General features: G+C 36.6%; 1 protein-coding gene across 4 annotated transcripts; it reads right to left on the reverse strand.

The window, feature by feature from the left end:
• Nucleotides 1-457: 457 nt before the first annotated feature.
• LOC111870105 lies at nucleotides 458-20,191 on the reverse strand. Of its 4 annotated transcripts, none has more exons than XM_023862113.2 (6): nucleotides 20,153-20,191; nucleotides 15,062-15,281; nucleotides 9,363-9,544; nucleotides 5,808-6,002; nucleotides 2,030-2,239; nucleotides 458-1,599 (listed from the first exon to the last, which is right to left on the reverse strand). In XM_023862113.2, the coding sequence occupies exons 2-6, from the start codon at nucleotides 15,219-15,221 to the stop codon at nucleotides 1,426-1,428; spliced, it is 921 nt and encodes a 306-aa protein (XP_023717881.1). In that variant the 5' UTR covers nucleotides 15,222-15,281; nucleotides 20,153-20,191; the 3' UTR covers nucleotides 458-1,425. The 4 variants fall into 4 exon arrangements, with proteins under 4 accessions (XP_023717881.1, XP_023717879.1, XP_023717880.1 ...); XM_023862111.2 differs by lacking the exon at nucleotides 20,153-20,191 and adding an exon at nucleotides 19,693-19,954; XM_023862112.2 differs by lacking the exon at nucleotides 20,153-20,191 and adding an exon at nucleotides 19,526-19,686.
• Between the last annotated feature and the right edge of the window lie 364 nt (nucleotides 20,192-20,555).

Consider the following 20,555-nt stretch of genomic DNA (forward strand, 5'->3'; position numbering starts at 1 on the left):
AAGGATGTGAGCATGGAAGATGAATAATTTCCATTGGTAGGATCTGTCACCAGACAATGATTAGTGCAGACTGTAAAAGTCTGAGAACACTAGCATGTGTGTAAGAGTGAACTACGAAGTGTAGTTATGAGTCGTGTGTTAAAGTATGCAATAAATTGAGTCATCAATCCAAATCCTGTGTGTAGTCACGCATACATGTGACAATATTATACCATCACTCAGCAAAAATTGTATTATCTTCAACTAACATTAAGTTGGTATTTGTTACCAAAAGGACAATTTCCATTCACATCCATAAACAATTTAGGCATACAAGCATTACATCACCAGACACTGTGCACTTAAGCTAAGCACATAGCAAATGATATTTTTTTTTTAATAACAATCAGAGAAAACAAATAACAAAGTTGAAGAAAGCAGTCTTCTGGGATTTGGCACCCACATATACACGGTGCCAAATCCCAGAAGACTGCTTTCTTCATAGTCACCGCCGTGAAAGCCTCAAATCTTACAAATAACAAAGTTATCCATTTGGAGGTAAAGCCAAATGAAAAAGTTTGGGAACCACTGTCCTAATGTCACTATCAGGTACTATGTCCAAAAATATAAAATTGATGTTTCACTACCTTTATAAAGATACTGTACACTGAAATATGAGAAATTCTTCTTTCAGCGTCAGACTGGTCAGTGTAGTACTACACTGTAATTCATTTCACAGCAAAAAGTTATTGAAGAATGCTTTCACAGTTTGTGATCTAAAATGCCACACTGTAATGAACGAATTTATGATTATTTAAATGCTTCATGAGATGCATCCATGTCCCTTTGAAACTGAAGGGCATTATGCCCCAAACTAACACATCTCATAATCTGCATTCATACTTACAATCATCCTTATGTCCTTTTACAACTGAAGGACACTTTTGCTCCAAAGAACCGGAGACCATAATGTATAACTTCACAGCTTCATATTAATCAAATGTAACATCGTTTTCATCTGTGATACTGCTTTCAATACTTTCTGTATCATGTGGCATAGTGGGCACAATCTTACAACATAACTTTACTGTAACTGCTACATCAGTACAATGTAGTGATTTCAGTATTATAAGGACCATATCACATTACAGCAACAAAGACATAATCACACATGCATCACTTTGAGTGAAAACAAAATTAGGCATTATGTTTGAGTATATATTAATTCATCAATTATTCTTTATAGTTATGAAAGACTAGAAACCAAGAGAAGTTATTAAAGATTTATAAATCTGCCTCATTTTTATGGAATTTCTCTCAATTACATGTAAGTTAAATGCAGAAACTTCAAATTGTATGCCATAAAAATTTAAATAAAGGGAAATATTTTGTAGTATACAACTTTTGCACAATGGTGAAACAACTATGCTACCTTCCTCACACCTGCTACAGCAACCTGGAATTAATTTCTGCATCAACTGATGACTTCACAAATATGAAATCGTTGGCGAGATTATTTTCACGTATAACTTCACTATGAAGCACATATCCCTTCCTCTCAACAAATTTCCTTAGCACGTTCTTCCCTTCTTTTACATGCACAAATTCCACTGACATTGTCTGCAACATAAGACACCAAAATTTATATAGTGAAACCAAATAAAGCAGAATAATTTGTTTGTAATGCATAACTCTACCCACTTTCAAAATATAAGTGGGCTGTGAAATTTAGCATAAGTGTCAAGGAGATTATTAAAAAGCCCTCTCTAGGCTCATGCCCCATGTGTACTGTTAGGATGAGGGCACACCAAGGAAACTGATTTGAACACGTTACAGAACGGAGTAGCACAAACTGAGGAAACGGCAATGCAGTGCAACACACTTGAATTCAAAATGAGACAGATGTGCTAATGAACATGGTCATTGTCATCGTCGTATTACATCAATGGTCATATAACATCTTTTCTTTCAGGAGTGAATTAATTACTATGCACTAATAATAGCATGACTCATGAATGGCTATGGTTATAGCTGGGGGGGGGGGACTTACCCGGATATCCAGCTTTTCAAATGGGACAGTCCTCAGCACATCAAGTTCACTGCCCTCTACATCAAGACTGAAGTAATCAACTGTTGTTCTGTTTAGTGCTAGCAAGTAGGAGTACAGAGGAAAACACTGCACATCCACATATCCAAACTCTTTGTACCCAGGTGGATAGTCAGATATCTTTCCAACATTAAAGTCCTGCTTGAATGAAACCTGCCAACAAACATGCAGAACTTATGGAATGTATTTTATCAAGGAGATATTCATGGAATATCTGATATATCATCTACGAGGGTCAGTCAAATAGTTCCTGGAATGGTGGTATAGCACTCTAATGGTAGGACAAACGGCAACGCACACCTAATCAACTTCAAAGTAGGACCCTTGCGCGCACACACACTTGCTCCATCGATCCTGCCAGAAGCAGTGGTGGAAGGCTTCTTTTGGAATCTTCTGGAGCTCGGCCGTCACATTTGATTTGATGTCCCCCATGGTTGCAAAATGTGTCCCCTTGAGGCCCATTTTCAGAGTAGGGAACAGCCAAAAGTCAGTCAGAGCGAGGTCCAGAGAGTACAGTGGTTGAGTGATGACAGGAATGTTTTTCTTGGAGAGGAATTGCTGCACAAGAAGCGATGTGTGGCTCAGTGTGTTATCGTGATGCAGAAACCACTGTCCCTGCCACCTGTCTTGCCGCTTCCTCCGAACCGCATTGTGCATCCTCTGCAAAATTTTCACATAGAAATGACCAGTAACAGTACCAACTTCTTGCTCCAACTCCGCGATGGTCATTCTTTGATCACATCAAATCAGCTGTCGCACTTTTCCAATCATGTCTTCGATTCCGGATCTCGAAGGTCTCCCGCTGCGCTGGTCATCCTCTAATGTCTCCTGCCCATTCTTAAACCGGGGAAACCAGTTGTGAACTGCAGATTTCTTTAGTGCAGTATCACCGTAAACTTGCTGCAGGGCCAATAGTGTCTCTGAAGCAGATTTTCCCAATTTGCACATGAACTTGATGTTTGCACGCTGTTCGAACTGTGACATTGCGCCGAATGACCAACACTTACATCTAATCCAAACGGAACAGTAATGACACTGCACACTGAAACATGTCCAGACCCATTGCGTCTGCGAGCAGACATATTGAGCTTCCCACCACAACAGTGTATGCACTATCTTATTGCTCGTTCTCCATTTGCAGTGGAATTCCAGGAACTTTTTGACTGCCCTACATGTTATCCACTATCACCTCCTCATGTCAGACAAAGCAATCAAGAAATTTATAGCATTAATGGTAGGCAATATCTGAGGTCCTCCAATACGCAATAATCACAACAAATAACATGCAAAATTATAGTGTCTTGAACCCTGGTCCACATGATGTCTTGGTCTCAGATCCTGGAGTTACAGTCTGAATCCTAGACACAAATGATGTTTATGAATTCACATATCTCTATCATTACTTAAATGCATGCATACATATCCACATATGTAAATATGACATGGTCTCTACAGAAAGACTAGAATGTTATTCAACAAGCACACACAGAAAAGGAACACAATGCGTAATGAGGGAAAATAGTACTTATAAAATTATAAGTGAATGTACCTTAATTCTTTATTTATTTAAGGTATAGTGCTAATGAAATAGTGTCCTGGAAACTGATAGGCTGAAAGGAGGTGGATTCACATAATCTACAACTAGAATATAGAACATTCTCTTTTCAATGCTGCTTTCTAAACCACTGGATTGACTACCAATGTACAAATTTTAAGGCTGTCAATATCAAATATAATATCAGTTTCAGACTTCAGGCAACATATTTCTGAGCAGTCTTGGTATTCCCACAGATATTGCAATATAAAGATTGGAGAGTAGTACTGTGTTCTTTTTTTTTATTATTATTATTCTTAGTGGGGTGAGTCCACTTGGTACTGCGGCCACTACTGGCCTATTGTACCAGACCCCAATGATAGATGATGGTGATTGTGGAGCAATTGGTGGAATGAAGATTAGCAGGGGAGACTGAAGTACTTGGAGAAAACCTGACCCAGCGACACTTTGTTCACCACAAATTCCACAATTACCTGATCCAGGCTTGAACTCAGGATGCTGTGGTGGGAAGCCAGTGACTTACCACCTGAGTTATGGCATGGCCACTAGGTGTACTTTGTAAGAAAATTATAGAAAGAAACAATTTCACCTTACATTTGGCCCGCTAGATTGTGACATAAAGTAGTCAGCCCAAAGATGGAGGAAGTACGTTCCTCTGAAACATTAGTATCAATCTAGCACATTAAATGGTATCACAATCTAGATAGCCATAATATGAATGTTCACTGCTGTGAACAACCATATTGTATACATTTTTGCTTATTTTAGAAATTACTTGGACTGCAAAGAGAGAGGAAAATGCAGAGCTTTATGAATATTTGTTGACATACACCAATTTAAGTTAAAATAAGATAAATAAATGAAAATGAGTGAACATGCCATATGTATAATTTCTAAATTGTATGAAATGTTTATCAAAGAGATAAGAAAGTAACAGAGAATAGTTCAACATTGCTGGTGCCTTGAGCATTACCTGAGAGGAGAACTGTGTGATTTCCTAAACATGCATAAATTCTTGTGCTCACAACTGGCCCTTCAGTCTGTTACGTATGCTACAGTAACAGCTGAAAAGTTTATATATACTAATGTCATTTTTAACCTAATTTCCTTATTTTGAAAAACAAAAGGAGGCTTAAAAGATCACCAAGCTCTCTGTGTCTATGCATCCCAGTATAACCCCCCCCCCTTCCCAACTAGGCAACAGCTTGGTAAACATGTTCTCATGGCAACATACAATTAACAACTGAACTGTTGGACACAATGTTTTCTATGTGGTCTGTGTCATATTAAATAGTTGACACATAGTGAAAGGAAAGGAGGCAATCAGTTCTTCCTGAATCTCTTCTTTGCTTTGAAATGATAAACCCTGGCCTCTGGAACACTGACAGTTCTCAATTTTTAAGTATGACTAAAATCTGGAAAGGATATGACCTTGAAGACATAAAGTTATGCTAAGTGTGGCCCTAAAATCACCACACTCTACTGTGACTACATAACATTTTGAGGAGTTGGCTGATGTTCTTGAATAGCTCTGTTTAAGTGTGCTAAGCATTTTTCTCTCAAGACTGAGTAAATTCTCTATTCAGACATCCAATACTTTGATTCTTGACTGCAGATTTCCTTCTCCTCTCCTAGATACAGGAGAGGCCCAGAGTGTGGCTTAATGATACCTTTATGGACTGCCAGCTGCAAACAGTTTTGGAAGCCAACTGCATGTACACTTGCACCAAAATATTATGAAAAAATCATTTATAATGATGAAGGTGCCAAATAAAGCCTCTGTTTTGTGTGAGACTTTTCTCCACATTTGCAAAGCTGAGAACAGACTGGGGGTGTCTGAGAAGAATACTTGGACACAAGAGGGATGAAATAATAGGAGGCTGGAGAAAACTGCATCATGAGAAGATTCATAATTCCTTCCCTTTGCCAAATATAATTAGAACATAAAGTCAAGATGATTCTGTATTTGAGCCATGCTACAGTATGGAATTCAGTACAAAATTGAGCCTTTCTTCAATGAAAAAATTCAGGCATCATTTTGGAGCTTGTGAAAGGATCTAATTACAACAAGACCTCGTAATAAAAAACTTACAGACCTTGTTATACCAAGTTCCTTGTGTACTTAGTTTAAAATATGGGTGACCTGTAATGCGCATACTGACTTACCATTATGGGGTATGGCTTGGTGCTCATACAGCTGGGAGACAGGTATGCCTTCCTTTTCTTGTTTTCCATCTTTGCAAAGTTAAGTGGGTCAGCCTCTACTAAAAGCCCACTCCAGTTGAGGTGGCGTTCAAAGTGCAAAGTGTTGGATCGTGTCTCACCATCCAATGCCCCACATTCCACAAAAAATCCCTCTTTCTGCACAGATACAAATTATCAGTTTCAAAGTAAATATTCTCAACACCTCTAACATGTTCTCTAATATCCTAAGAATACATGAATGTTAATCCTACATATAAACATTGTCACAATTTCTGTGTGACTATAGACAGGGTTCTGAATTGGAGCTTGGATTTACTGACAATGTTAACACATGACTTGTAAATGATATAATGATACAAATTCCGTCCCAAGTGCAAACAATATATTATGTGTCCTTGATCTTGTTCACCCACACTACATGTTTCGGCTACAGACGGCCATCATCAGGTGTATAACACTCACGTTGCTGTCACACTGCACTCAGCCCAAAATTTAACATTTAAAACACTTTCCTTGTTATTATCAACATCTACTTCGTTGATATCTGTCCGGATGTAGATCACTTTACACACGTTAATTCTGACGTACCTGTAGTAGCACTATAAAATCTTTAGTTCTAATTTTAAAACCCTTTATTTTTTTTTTCTCCAAATTCCAAATTTAAAATTGTTAGGGTTACTCGCCCTATGTCTAAAGTGCTGTAGCGGCTAGTTCTTGTTCCCACACTGTATAGGTGTTATCCTGTGTAGTCTTCCCGTGTGCGTGCCGCTGTTATTCTTTACTACGTGTGTTGTCAGATGTACTGTGTGACACAGTACATCTGACAACACACGTAGTAAAGAATAACTGTTAAAACTGGTGGATAATGTATTTATATGAGAAGTCAAATAAATTCAGAGGGAAAAATTAATGGAGATACTAAGAAAAGAAGAAAAAATTCTATACATTCTATTAGGTACACATGGAACATTATGGAAAAGACATATCCCAGAACAATGCATGACCACAATCTCCATGGTATTGTGGCATGTAGACCTGTTGCTGGGCAACAACCATGAGATAAGCAAATATACAACAGCCATTACTAAGTAATGGTTCTGCAAACAAGGATGTTTCCATGGCAACAACTGCAAACAACAAGAGTAATGGTGTTTTCTATGCAGTCCATACCGAGATAAGCAGGACAAGTCCAGAGGTAGTTAGTTAGTTAGTTAGTTGGTTGGTTAGTTGAGAGTTGCTGTAGCAGAGACCAGGGACAATTTAGAACCCAGAGGATGGGGAATGTCCACTGTTGGATGCCATTACCAGAAGACCGATGATGAAGACACAGCAGGTTGAGAACACCCAATTGTGTGCTCTAGTGAAGTGTAATGTGTGTGAATTAGTGAAATGGTTATAATTACTTGCAGTTATGGATCTGTAAGAATTCAATATATCCAGTTATCAATCCAAACCCTGTCTATAGTCACTCCATCACATGACAGTATATTGTAATGTTCAATCAAGGAATCCTACATAAAGAAACAAAAGCAAAATCCAAACAATGGACAGAAAATTTCAGAGAAGTACTGAGGGGAGAAAAGGGATAAAATTAAACGTAATATTTTTAGAGAAAGCAGAACACAAAATTCATTAATAATAGTTAGAAGAGATATTATAACAACAATTTGGCAACATAAAAGGAATGAACAGAACAAGGATACAGCAAAGGCTGTCAGAACTAAAATTTAAAGGAAGAATTTATGGCATGATAGTTAATACTATCAAGAAGAGGGGAAGGAGTTGATAAGGAATTATAAAGGAAATATTGTGGGAAAACAGCAGAGTCTGAAGACTGTTCATCCATCAACCCTTATGAAACAGGCACAATGAAAGAAAATGAATTATACAGAAGTAAAACTAATCTACACACACAATATGTCAGCGTAATAACTTAAGAACTATTTAAAATCTGCTTCCAGATTTTTAAAAATTCTTCACATCTAGCTTAATTCTCTGTTAACTATGTACCTCAACTAACATAAACTTGATCACAGAAACAGAGAGGTTCATTCCTCTGTTTGTCACCTAGGCCAGGCATCAGCTGGTCGGCAGCTTCTCTTCTGTAAGAAAGCCACAAGTTGCCCCATATTGCCAATACAGTGTAATTGCAGGTTCCATCCATACATACAAAATGATTTTAGTAAAAACCACTTTACATACCTGACATTACAACAGCTGCTGAAAGAAGAATGCCCCAATATCCAAGCACATTTCACACCAATGAAACAAACTGCATCTGCTACACTGTATCTTCTGTCGTTTCTCGAGTAACATTCCATATTTTGATATGTAAAGCTGCAAAGTGCACTTATTATTTCTGCCAATATTCCATTTCAAGTTTCCCCAGGGATAAAAATCACAAACATTCAGATCTGGAAAACATTAAAGTCATAGTCATTCAAGTGAGATCTGAGGTTTATACAGTGGTGACTATGAAGAGGGTTATTTTCTAGGATGTGATGTCAAACAGTCTGGTAGAATGTTACCAACATTTCAGAGCAACATTCTACTTCCACCTTCAGGGCAGAGATGGTGACAGTAAGTTCATTCAAAGCACTGGTAACCTTATACTAAGACTATATACTATCATATCACAAAACACAGCAATTGCCAGTCATCTGATTATTCATGCACAGAAAATTCTCTGCTGAACCCACAATGAATTTTTCACATCATATGCTAGTGTCACCCTACTGAAATTCTAAAAAAGAAACATGAATTGTTCAGTACTGTAACATACCATGGCTGGACAGAGATACAAAGAAAGCAACAGGGATGTGACAACAAGAATAAACACCCACTGATTCACAGACATGGATTATCCACAATATCATACCCATAGTCTGTTTATGTCATGTTGCATTCCCCAGATCTGAATATGTGTGATTTCTATCAGTGAGGAAACTGCCACAAACATCCTATAGAAATAATCTGGCACTTTGGAAGTTCTACAGATCAAACTCCTAAATATTATTTTACAAATCATAGAAGGTGATCTTCAAAGTGTGTCAGAATTGTTTACATTAATGTGAAACACACCTGGATGTTGGAGGACATCACTTTCAGCAACTATGGTATCATCTGGTATATACAGTGGTTGCAGTGAAAACATTTTTATGTATGGATGGAACCTCTAATTACATAATGCCGCATTTTGCGATTTTTCTTACCTGAGAGAAACTGCCCACTGCTCTACAAACAGTAATAATAAGGTTACAAACAAGGAGTGAATTTCTTTGAATATTTCTACTTATGATACTTTCATGGAACATACAGTATTTTTATTGTCATGTCTTACCTTGGATGAGAGCTCAAGAAAGCATACCTCTCTAGAAGACACAGATGTATGGAATAATAATTAATACTGTTCAGAGCTTTGTAAAACAGTGACAATAAAGTAATGAGTTCATGTAACTAATGATAAACTGACATGGTTCTGCTGTAGCAGATTCACAGTCAATGACAATGACTTACCTGGTCTCCAAGAATACTAAGTATCATCTCAGACTGCCCCATGGATGTGTCATAGAGAAGTGGGAAACTGAGATTGTATGGTTCTATATGCAGTGATGGAGATAAGAGAAACTTCTTTCGAATTTTGGTGATAAGTTTTGGATTATCCATGCTTACTGTTGGCCCATTTAAATCACTTTCACCTGCAATATGAACTGCTCAATGAAAATAGACCATTTTATTCAGACTAGCAGAATATATAACAATACACAGAAATATGAAACAAGCTTTACCTTCAGAAATCACATTTCATTTCAAATATATAAAAAGTTAACTGATTTTCCATTATGTCCATGATTTATTCTAACCGTCTTACAGTGCATACATTTATTCACCTTACTCTCCTCTCTTGCACTACATGTTTCAGCACAAAAGCACCTGAAGATGGCACTTTTGTGCTGAAACATGTAGTGCAAGAGAGGAGAGTAAGGTGAATAAATGTATGCACTGTAAGACAGTTAGAATAAATCATGGACATAAATCAGTGCAACAGGACGCTAAAATATAACATGATTTTCCATTATTTTAATTTAAATTAATGTCATATAGACATGCACTTAAAACAATCTGGTCATACTGAGTTGAACGAAAAATTATTGTCAAGTGTAATTTTGTTTCTTGTGTTTGGATTAGGAAAGAACAGTCAAGAATGATTAGACACATGAATTTCAATAACAAGGTTCTAAAGAATATGTGTGTCTTCCAAAGTCTAAAAGGCATGCATGCAACAAATTCATACAGTATATAACTGATTCATGTGTGGATTATTTGGATTGTGGCTTATCCATGCAGGCAAGTTCACAACTCTAGAGAGCACCTATTAAGACTGATCAAGTCATCTATTTGTGCTCATGAAACAACTTGAGAGCTGCTGGATGGTTTTTCATGACATCTGATATTGGACAATTTTATAAAAAAAATCATCATTCCATGTCAATATTAACTTCAATCAGATAATTTTAAAAACAATATTACATGAACATCTACATGTGTTTACGCCAAGTATCTGGAGAGAGAAATATTTTGAACAAACACTGCAGAGAAAAATGAAACACATATTTTATGTTCAAAGCACTTTTTCATATGTCTTATATTTTTTTAGATAACTATAAGAGCATTCCATATATAATGCCTCCTATTTCTTTGTGTTAATATGTAACATTTCAGCTGGATGTTGGTGGTACTGTATAAACGTTGAACCTTCCCGCCAATGTACTGTTAGTTTGGTTGTTGTGCGACAGATAGTGACAGCAGAGCAGTCTACCAAAATGGCATCTGACATAGAAGTGCATATGAAAGAAAGATGTGTTATTGAATTTCTCACTGCCGAACAAATTGCACCCACCGACATCCATCGACACTGGGTAAAGGTGTACGGAGATGATACAGTGGATGTCAGCACAGTAGGGTGGTGGGTAGTGCGTTTCAACAGTGGCAAAAGTGAAGAGCATGACAAACCACGCCCTCGGTGTCCCTGCTCAGCTGTCACTCATCACAATGAACACTGCCTCGATCAGCTCAACCATATAGATCGGCACAGTGAGGCAGTGGGTAGTGCGTTTCAACAGTGGCGAAAGTGAACTGCACGACAAACCATGCCCTGGGCGTCCCTGCTCAGCTGCCACTCCACACAGTGAACAACACCTTGATCAGCTCATCCATACAGATCGGCGGATAATGACCAGGGAACTGTGTGCATGGCTTAATATCAGCTGTAATGCATTAGAAACGATGTTGGGGAAGCTGGATTATAGCAAAGTTTGTTCCAGGTGGGTCCCGAGGATGCTTACACAGGACCACAAAACTCATTGAATGAAAGTTTGTCAGGACCTGTTGCACAAGTTTGAGGCTGAAGGTGACAAGTTTCTGGACAGCATTGTCACTGGAGATGAGACGTGGTGTCACCATTACAAGCCGGAATCCAAAAGACAGTCCATGGAGTGGTGACATCTGGATTCCCCAAGAAAAAAGAAGTTCAAGACACAGCCATCAGCAGTTAAAGTGATGTGCATGGTCTTTTGGGATTGACGGGATGTGATTTTCTTGGATTCCCTGGAGCCTGGTGAGACTGCCAATTCTGAACACTACATGACGACGCTGACTAAGCTGAAAGCCTGCATTTCCCGAGTCAGGCCAGAGAAGCAGATAACCTTTTGCTTGCGACATGATAACGCTAGACCCCATACCTGTTTGGCGACCAATGCACACATTGCAAAGTTTGGCTGGACTGTCCTACCACGCCCACCTTACAACCCCGATTTAGCTTCAGACTTCCATCTCTTTGGGCCTAAGAAAGATGGACTACGTGGGCAACACTTTCCAGACAACGATGCTGTCACTGCAGCTGTAAGAAAGTGGCTAGCCTCTGCTGGCGCAGACTTTTATGGGCATGGCATACAGGCTCTTGTTCATCGCTGGAAAAAGTGCATAATAAATGGTGGTGATTATGTGGAAAAATAACTGTAAGTATCTGAAATCTTGCTCTGTTTAACTGCATTATTATGCTTTCTGTACCTGTTGTAGTTTTGATTAAAAAAAATAGGAGGCATTATATACGGAACATTCTCCATACATTTTTAATTGCTATATTCAAGCATCACCATAGTCTTGGATTATCTATGCTTTTCAGTTATTAGTGCATCTTCCCCCATCATTAGTATAGATAATTGGGACTACACTGCACAAAAAAATATTTACATGAGTGAAAGAGCTTTATGGTTCTGTTAAGTGCACTGAGAATCAGTCTGAATTGAAAACTGATGCTGTGGTTTCATGCCTGCAATATATTCATCACCAAAGATTGTTTTAATCCAAAATAAACACATTTATTTCCATATTGCTTCAACTTCAAAGATACTGAGCCAAAATAGGAAATAAAACAAGTTATGCTGGCACAACTGAGTCAATTTACTTTATTTTAATATAAAAAAACAGTTAGTGTAAATTCCTGACTGGTCCATAAATAAAATTATGTTTTTATTCAACACGAAACATTACAAATTAGTATTCTAAAATAAATTTGAATCCTTTAAATTGGTGCAGTATTTTCAGAACTAGTCAAGGAACTTGTTACCCTGTATTTTCTTACTCTCTTCATTACAAACCCACTTAAACATAAGTATCTCAATTAACAGTATACTAACAAATAAGTGATGTGGCCTCCAGATTATTTTATTTTCTTGTGTCCTCCCTGAAGTTTTTGGCATAACTCTGGTGAGTTTTGAGGCCATAAGCTTAAATAACATAAATTAACTTTGATCTTCTTTTCCAAAGTACACAGCCTTTTCTCAGTCAAATGATTCTAAAAAGTACTAAATTTTAAAGAAATATTTTATCTGCTGAAAACCATACTTCTTTATGGCTGAAAAATCAAGATTTGGAAGATCTCTACCTTGTAACTCCTTACAATGGAGAATATCTGAAGTGCCTCAGTAAATCTACACACAAAATTAAATTGAATAGTGTAGTTCTGTTTTCTGGCACTATCGGCTTTAAAGCTGAAGTAAAGGTAGAAATGTAGATTTGAAGCTTTCACAGTAAATAAACACGCTGAATCTTCCAGGGCAATCAGCTGTGTAAATGTTTACTTAAAAACCAACATTTCTGAGTTCTCCTATGTCTCCATTATCAAGGAACATGTGGTGAATGACCACACATTGTTTATATATATAAATTGATGGTTCATCCTGTTGGTGTCCTATGAAGCAGGAGGGTGAAGTCAAATTGTGAGTCTGATCCATCACCATATCACTTAACCTGGTGTCCCTGTTGTCAGTTATTTTGTCTTCCTTTTGGCATGCTATTCTTTGCTTGTCTTTCTAGTTTCTTTTTTTCTGATTCATGTGGAGGACATTCAGTATACAGAAAAGCGACTCATACAGACCTTCAAAGTCACACCACCATCCATCACAAGAACACAGAGTGTTCACACTCATTAACTGTGTGAAAACAATAAATGATGTAGGGTGACAAAATGGGCACAACAGCCCTCAACAGAGCCATGATTAAGAAACACAAGAGAACAATACAGTGAGGGTGGAGGGATTTGGATGGTCTTTTTACTTTTCCAAAAGTAACATCATATATCAGCAGATTACTATGAAAATTTAATATAAGGACAGTCTACATCCCTGCTGAGAACAGTTCTCATATTCCGAGACCAGTGAAGAAGTCTCAGAGGTTTATGGCATTCCATACAAATGTGGAAAAGTGTATATAGGACAGACAGGTTGTAACTGATCACTATTTGCTGTCCTAATTCTTAAATATTAATACTTAGGTCTCAATATAATTTCTGTACTAAATGTGACTTATACCCAGTTTTGCATTAACTATTCTAAGAATTTGTGGTGAGGAATGTTTAGATAAGAGCTACTAGAACAATCTTTGACATCCACTGCTGTATATGAATCGCTTACCCCTCCCAACAGCCCAATTAAAGAAACTTCCAGAATAGTGTGGAAGATTCAAGAAAGATCTTGATACGGAAGGTTCTGGAATATTACATCATCTAAGAGTATTTGAAGGCTGATTTCAGATGGCGGTCTTCTTGCGGCGGCGGCGGCGGCAGCAGCAGCAGCAGCAGCAGCAGCAGCAGTAGCAGTAGTAGTAGTAGTAGTAGTAGTAGTAGTAGTAGTAGTAGTAGTAGTAGTAGTAGTATTCAGAATGAGGGTATACATGTAACATTCAGTGTATTAATTATGACTATTGGGTGTTGCATATACTTGCATACCAGAACAGTTGCATCTGTGACCTAAAGCAACTGACTTGTAGAATTGTGTAGTGCTGTCAAATAAATCAAGTCCATCATTTCATCGGTAAAGTGTGATCCAGGGACTTCTTCAATAAACCCTCTCTTGTTGGAGCAAGGCCCGTTAAGCACTGAAGAGAATTTCATCCTCACACCCTGAACATCATTCCCTTTTAATTCCCTCAAGCCATTCTCAGCACCTCGACATGGTTCTAAAACCACATGGCATTCACAACTACAGCCAAGGATACGTCATCGAGGGCGTGAAGAGAAAGACTGTTATAAGATCAATCCACTGAAGCAAGATGTAAAAGCCATGCCTCCTATCTACATTTTTATCAGCAATACATGTCCACAGTGACAAAACATAGCAATGGATCAGTCCACCAGATTATTTTTCAAGAGGTCAACATACTAGCCTAAACATCATGCTACATGACCAACTTGCAAAGAGGCAACAAAAAAAGGTTATATCTGAATAATATCAACAGAGAGGAAGGGTCCAAAGCAAAGATATCAACGAATGGAATCCCAGCGCCAGATTAATATGATGCTCCAATGCATATAAACCAGAAAAATCCCACAAAGACAAACAGAGGCATGGGCAAGGACACCAGGCTAAGTGACATGGTGAGAGGCTAGGGTTGGATGGGTGACCGCACAATTTGACTCCACCCTCCTTCTGCATAGCATGCCAGTACAATGAGGCATCGACTTGCGAGTCTGGTAAACATATCAGAAATGTATGATCACTTACTACATTGGCCCTGGTGATGGAGATGTATGGTATGGTGATTTTTAACTCAACATTGACATGGCTTATTGCCCAAAGATTTTAGCATACAAAAAAGGTAGGAATATCAGAGATGAATATGTAAAATGTAAATGACAATCAGCAACGAAAACTCACCAGAATAGTTGTACCAGTGACTCAGACCATCAAGATAATACTTCTGCTTATATATACTATACGGATCATCATCAGTGACGATGGACTGATGTATATGAACAACAACAAAAATGAACAACAGTGATACCACCAGCATCACAATTTTCTTTCTGAGATGCATATTAAATACATGAATTTATGGTCACCTGATTTGACACATATTCTTTCCACACTTCATAACCTGAAATATAAAGAATTTGTAAATAGTCATTATTCTTTACTTGTTGGTTTAGCATCAAATTTAAAGTTTATGTAGAGTAAAATAACAAATTTTGGATTATAATATGGTTTTCATTGTAGCAAATCCTGTAGAAAATTTCATAGGAAGTATCCTGACAGCACAGTGCCCTGTAGAGTAACAATTTACAATTCCACAATAAAATTTTGTTTTTTGGGGTTGTCGCTGAACAAAAAGAAATCTATATTGTCTGAAGAACAACTTGATGACATTAGTGCTTGATTAGAATCCAAGCTCAAAAAGTCACCATGTCTTTTCTCTCTCATTAGTATAAAGTTGCTAAAGTCATGACCTTACAAATCTACACTCATACATAGCCTTTTATTTCCAGACTGTGGAGCAAGAATTGGATACTGCAGGTAGTTTCAGGAATCAGTATTTAACAGACTTCTTAACACAGAACTTATGTTTTTACTCTGACAAGGAATGGTTCAATTTAAGTGGTTACACAAACTACATGGAAACTACATGGAATATTGTGAAAACTATTACAAACAAAAAAGGATCTGTTGATAATATAATTAAGATAAAAACAAATGATAAATTGTCAGAAAATCCAATTGATATTGCAGAAACTTTTAATAATTACTTTTCATCTATAGCTGAAAAATTACTCAACAATAAATTTTATAAACAATCTCCTGATAATAATAAGGATTTTTTATATTATTTACATCAAAATTCACACCAGTTATTTCCAAAAATGAACTTTAGTAATACTAATTCTTATGAAATTAAAAAAATAATATTGTCAATGAAACCGAAGAATTCTCATGGCTATGATGAAATATCATTGAAGATTATGAAATCTAGTGCCCCGTATATCCTGTCTCCCCTAACATATCTATGTAATAAGATACTATTAACTGGTATTTTCCCAGATAGGCTTAAGTTTTCTGAAGTTAAGCCTCTCTATAAAAAGGGTGATAAAACTGAAATCTCTAACTATAGGCCAATCTCACTTCTTCCAACTTTCTCTAAAATCATTGAAAAGATTATTTATAGAAGAATTTATTCTCATTTAAATAGGAATAATATATTGGCCAAGGAACAGTTTGGATTTAGAAAAGAATCATCTACTGAAATGGCAACATATAATCTTTTAGATAATATATTAACTTCTTTGGACAAAAAAGAATATGTGGGTGGATTATTTTGTGATTTACAAAAGGCTTTTGATTGTGTAAATCACAATGTCTTACTGGAAAAATTGAAATTTTATGGAATCTCGGGTTCAGCAATAAAACTAATGAAATCATACCTTGAAAATAGATATCAAAGAACGATTATAAATGATAATAATTTGAATAAAGTATCCTCTAAATGGATGATGGTCAAACATGGAGTGCCACAAGGCTCTGTACTGGGACCACTATTATTTCTTATTTACATTAATGATTTCCCATCTTCCTTAAGAAAACTAGCTCAGCCTGTATTATTTGCTGATGACACAAGTATTATTGTATCTAATTTGAATCCTGAAAAATTTAGAAGTAATGTTACCTTAATTTTTAATGAAGCAATGATATGGTTTAAAAAAAACTTTTTAACTCTAAATTGTGATAAAACACAGTTTTTACAATTTTTCCTAAAGAAGCATAGAGAAATAGAAATCCAAAGTACAATTACTAATACATTAATTACAAATATTAATTGTTCAAAGTTTTTGGGAATAAATATAGATAGTTCATTGTCATGGAAAAATCACTTAACTTTATTATCAGTAAGACTAAGCAAAGCATGTTTTGCAATAAGGGCAATAAAACCCTTTATGTCATTGGATACAATAAAGACGATTTATCACTCTTATGTGCATTCAATATTGAAGTATGGCATTATCTTTTGGGGTAATGCCCCTTTTAGTAAGAACATTTTTAAAATACAAAAAAGAATCATAAGAATTATGTCTGGATCAGGAAAATATGATTCTTGTAGGGAATTGTTTAAAAAGTTACAAATATTGCCACTCCAATCTGAATATATTTTTTCTTTGCTTCTCTTTGTTATTAAGAATAAAAATTATTTCAAATTTAATACAGAAATACATAATATTAATACCCGTTATAATTACAATTTACACTTACCCTTTACAAATTTATCAATTGCACAAAAAGGAGTCCTGTTCTCTGGAAGCAAATTGTATAATAAATTACCTTTGAATATTAAATCATCATCTGGAGAAATTAAGAAGTTCAAATTTTTATTGAGAAGATATCTCACTGAACATGCATTTTATAGCATTGATGAATTTTACCAAACTACTTCCCGATGAATATTTTTATAATACTTTATTAATAATTTATTTTTTAACACACGATTACATTAAATTATGTAAATGATTTCAGACTATTGTATGACTGTGACAGGTATATATGATATTTAACTGGTATGTGAGGCGTTATATTTATTGCTTATATTTATCTTGAAACTAAAGCGCATAATAATCTTTTGTACTTAATATATTTTGGGTGGAATTGTATATAGAAGATTCATGTTACTGATAATTTAAATTCTTTGTTTTAATCTGTTTGTATTTAATGAAATTGTTATTACACTGTGTACTATTTTATATCGTTTTTATTGTTTATCTTGACTGTTTCAATGTTTGGAACTTATTTTAATATTATTATTGACATGTTCTATATCCAGGGTTGTATTTCAACCTATGTTTTGGATTTACTGAATTTGAAATAAATGAATGAATGAATGAACAGGCAGCCAACATAAGAGATACTGGGGCAAAGAAAATCCTCACGCTGCTCATAAAGTGCATATGCATGATTTAAAAGTTGGGGTTTAGTGTGCAATCAGTGCATGGTGCTGTTTTTTTTTTCATTAAATTGTGAAAGTTATATGATATTGATTTTATCACCCTTCATTCATCAAATGACTGATGAAGAAAATCACAGGAGTATTTTCTGCAAGATAATGCTATGTCACACACTGTTTACAATTTGATGGAGGCAGTAGCAGAAGTCTTCAGTGAACAAGTCAGAAGTCAAGGACTGTGGCCTCTGTAATTACCTGATTTAAATCCCTGTAATTTGTATTTGCAAGGCATGACAAAAAAGTGTATGTGAACAACTGCATTATTTGGAAGAACTTCAAGAATATATCAGGCATGAAATATCTCCTATTCCCATGCAGCAGCTTCAATGTGTCTAGAAACATTTTACAGCACAGGGTTATGACATTGAGATTCTTCTATAAAATAAGGTAAGCTAATTACATTAGAAAAGCAGGCTGTGGATTATGAGGTACTCTAGAAGGTCTATAAGAGAAGATTGCCATGTGGACTGAGGGAACTAGTCTTAACAATAAATTGCACACCCTCTAGACAGCAAGTTTAGAGGAATAAATAATTTACATTTCAAAATTGCCTACATCCTATAATGTGAAATTGTGAAAATTATACATCCTTAATTATACAGGGTCCAGTAGGGAAACTTGACGCTTTCTAAATCAGTGCAAACTTAAAAATGTCAGGCTTCCTTGCTGGACCTTGTACATTAAAGATACATGGCAATACACAATTTATCGAAAACATGACATTGGTAACATCAAATACAGTCATTTTAAACAGGCAGTTCTGAGTAATAATATGCTGGCATTAATATCAGTATGTGTATACTTTATAAGCCTCTTTTGATTTCACCTACATGCAGCCTCAGGGGCCTTTGTTTAACAGTTCTGCACATCATTAGTAACTTGGCTGTCAGTGATACATTCTATGTCAGAATATGCTAACTCACTGCCTGATCTGGAATCACAAAATTTGCTACCTTCACAGCGTATTTTTGACACATTCTTCTTATCATCCTGGTACTCATTTCTGTTACACACTGAATCCACTCTAGGGCCATAGCGCAGCCAGAAGGTTTAGGTCAACTGAAAAATCCAGTTACATCATCGAGAATCGAACCCGCGACCTCCACGGCCTGTTTCAGATAGCTTTACCTTTACCTCGTCATCACTATCTTCTGCAACCACTATGATATCTATGACACTTTGGCACATGTCTAAATTCGTTTACATTCCTTAAAATATTGGCATATCTCTATAAATTTATAATTTAGAAATATGTTTTACATAGCTAGCCTTCCTTCACTTGCACATCTTTATTTCGGCGTATAATACGTACGCCCGAAGAATGATTTGTTTTAACATTAACATAACTTTAACTTTACCTTAAACCAGGAGCGAAAGGCAAATGGAAAGTAACAAGAATAAACTTTCGTTGTCAGACGTGGTCTTACAGTGTGTATATGCTTGTATACATTACAGAAAAAAAAATAAAAAAATAAAAAAGAAAGTTACTTAAAAATACACATTGGTTAAAACACCTCAGGCATACCTCTCACTTTTCATTCACACACCGTGCTCACAACCAACATCCATACTTCCAACGCTTCCAACACTATTACAACACATTTTCAGTCAGCGTGTTCGCATGCGCACGTACATACAGACTTCAGACTTGAGCGGACTTGAGGACCAAGGTTTCGGAGCGTTTCGGTGGAAGAAGCAAACACACAACCCACAGTAACGCACAGGACCGCATAGGACGGCCTATCCTGAAATCCTGAAGATGAAGTTCGTTCTCCAAAACGTTGGAGTAATTCTACCAGACTACGCGGAATCACGTCCCAGCAGATTAGTACTATTCTACATAGACACCACCGTCAAAACCGGTCAAAACGTTCAGCCCAGCAGATTTACGTATTTTTGAATATGAGGCTCTCACAGCGGTGAGTATGAGGAATTCTATCCTTGGGAATTTGGTTGTGACAGCTACCGTAATAGTGTATTTATACCTGTTGTAAACATTAAGAAAAGTCTGTTACAACGTGCATCATGACTGTCATCATCCGTCCCCATTGCTGTCAACCTGTATGGAAGACCAGGGTTTTATCTACCATGGATCAAGAACAGCCCCGTGAAACTCTTCGTTATTGGTGGGCCAACATGGCCCGGGTGCATTACAGCTGCCATCTCTACGCATCCTACACTAACTAAATTTAAATGGCCGACAGGGCCGAAAGCACAATCGGTAAGAAGGTATGCTAACATAGCACCTGCTGTTGGGAGCTTCCCCCCTCCCCCGGAATGCGTTGTTCGCTAGAATAGCAATAAATACTTTCACCACCAAATCTCTTGTACTGCNCATATTAAAATAATTAAAATATATATTTATCATATACACACGCAGTCACAGGA

This window comes from Cryptotermes secundus, unplaced genomic scaffold, assembly GCF_002891405.2.
Source record: "Cryptotermes secundus unplaced genomic scaffold, Csec_1.0 scaffold545, whole genome shotgun sequence".
NCBI lineage: Eukaryota > Metazoa > Arthropoda > Insecta > Blattodea > Kalotermitidae > Cryptotermes > Cryptotermes secundus.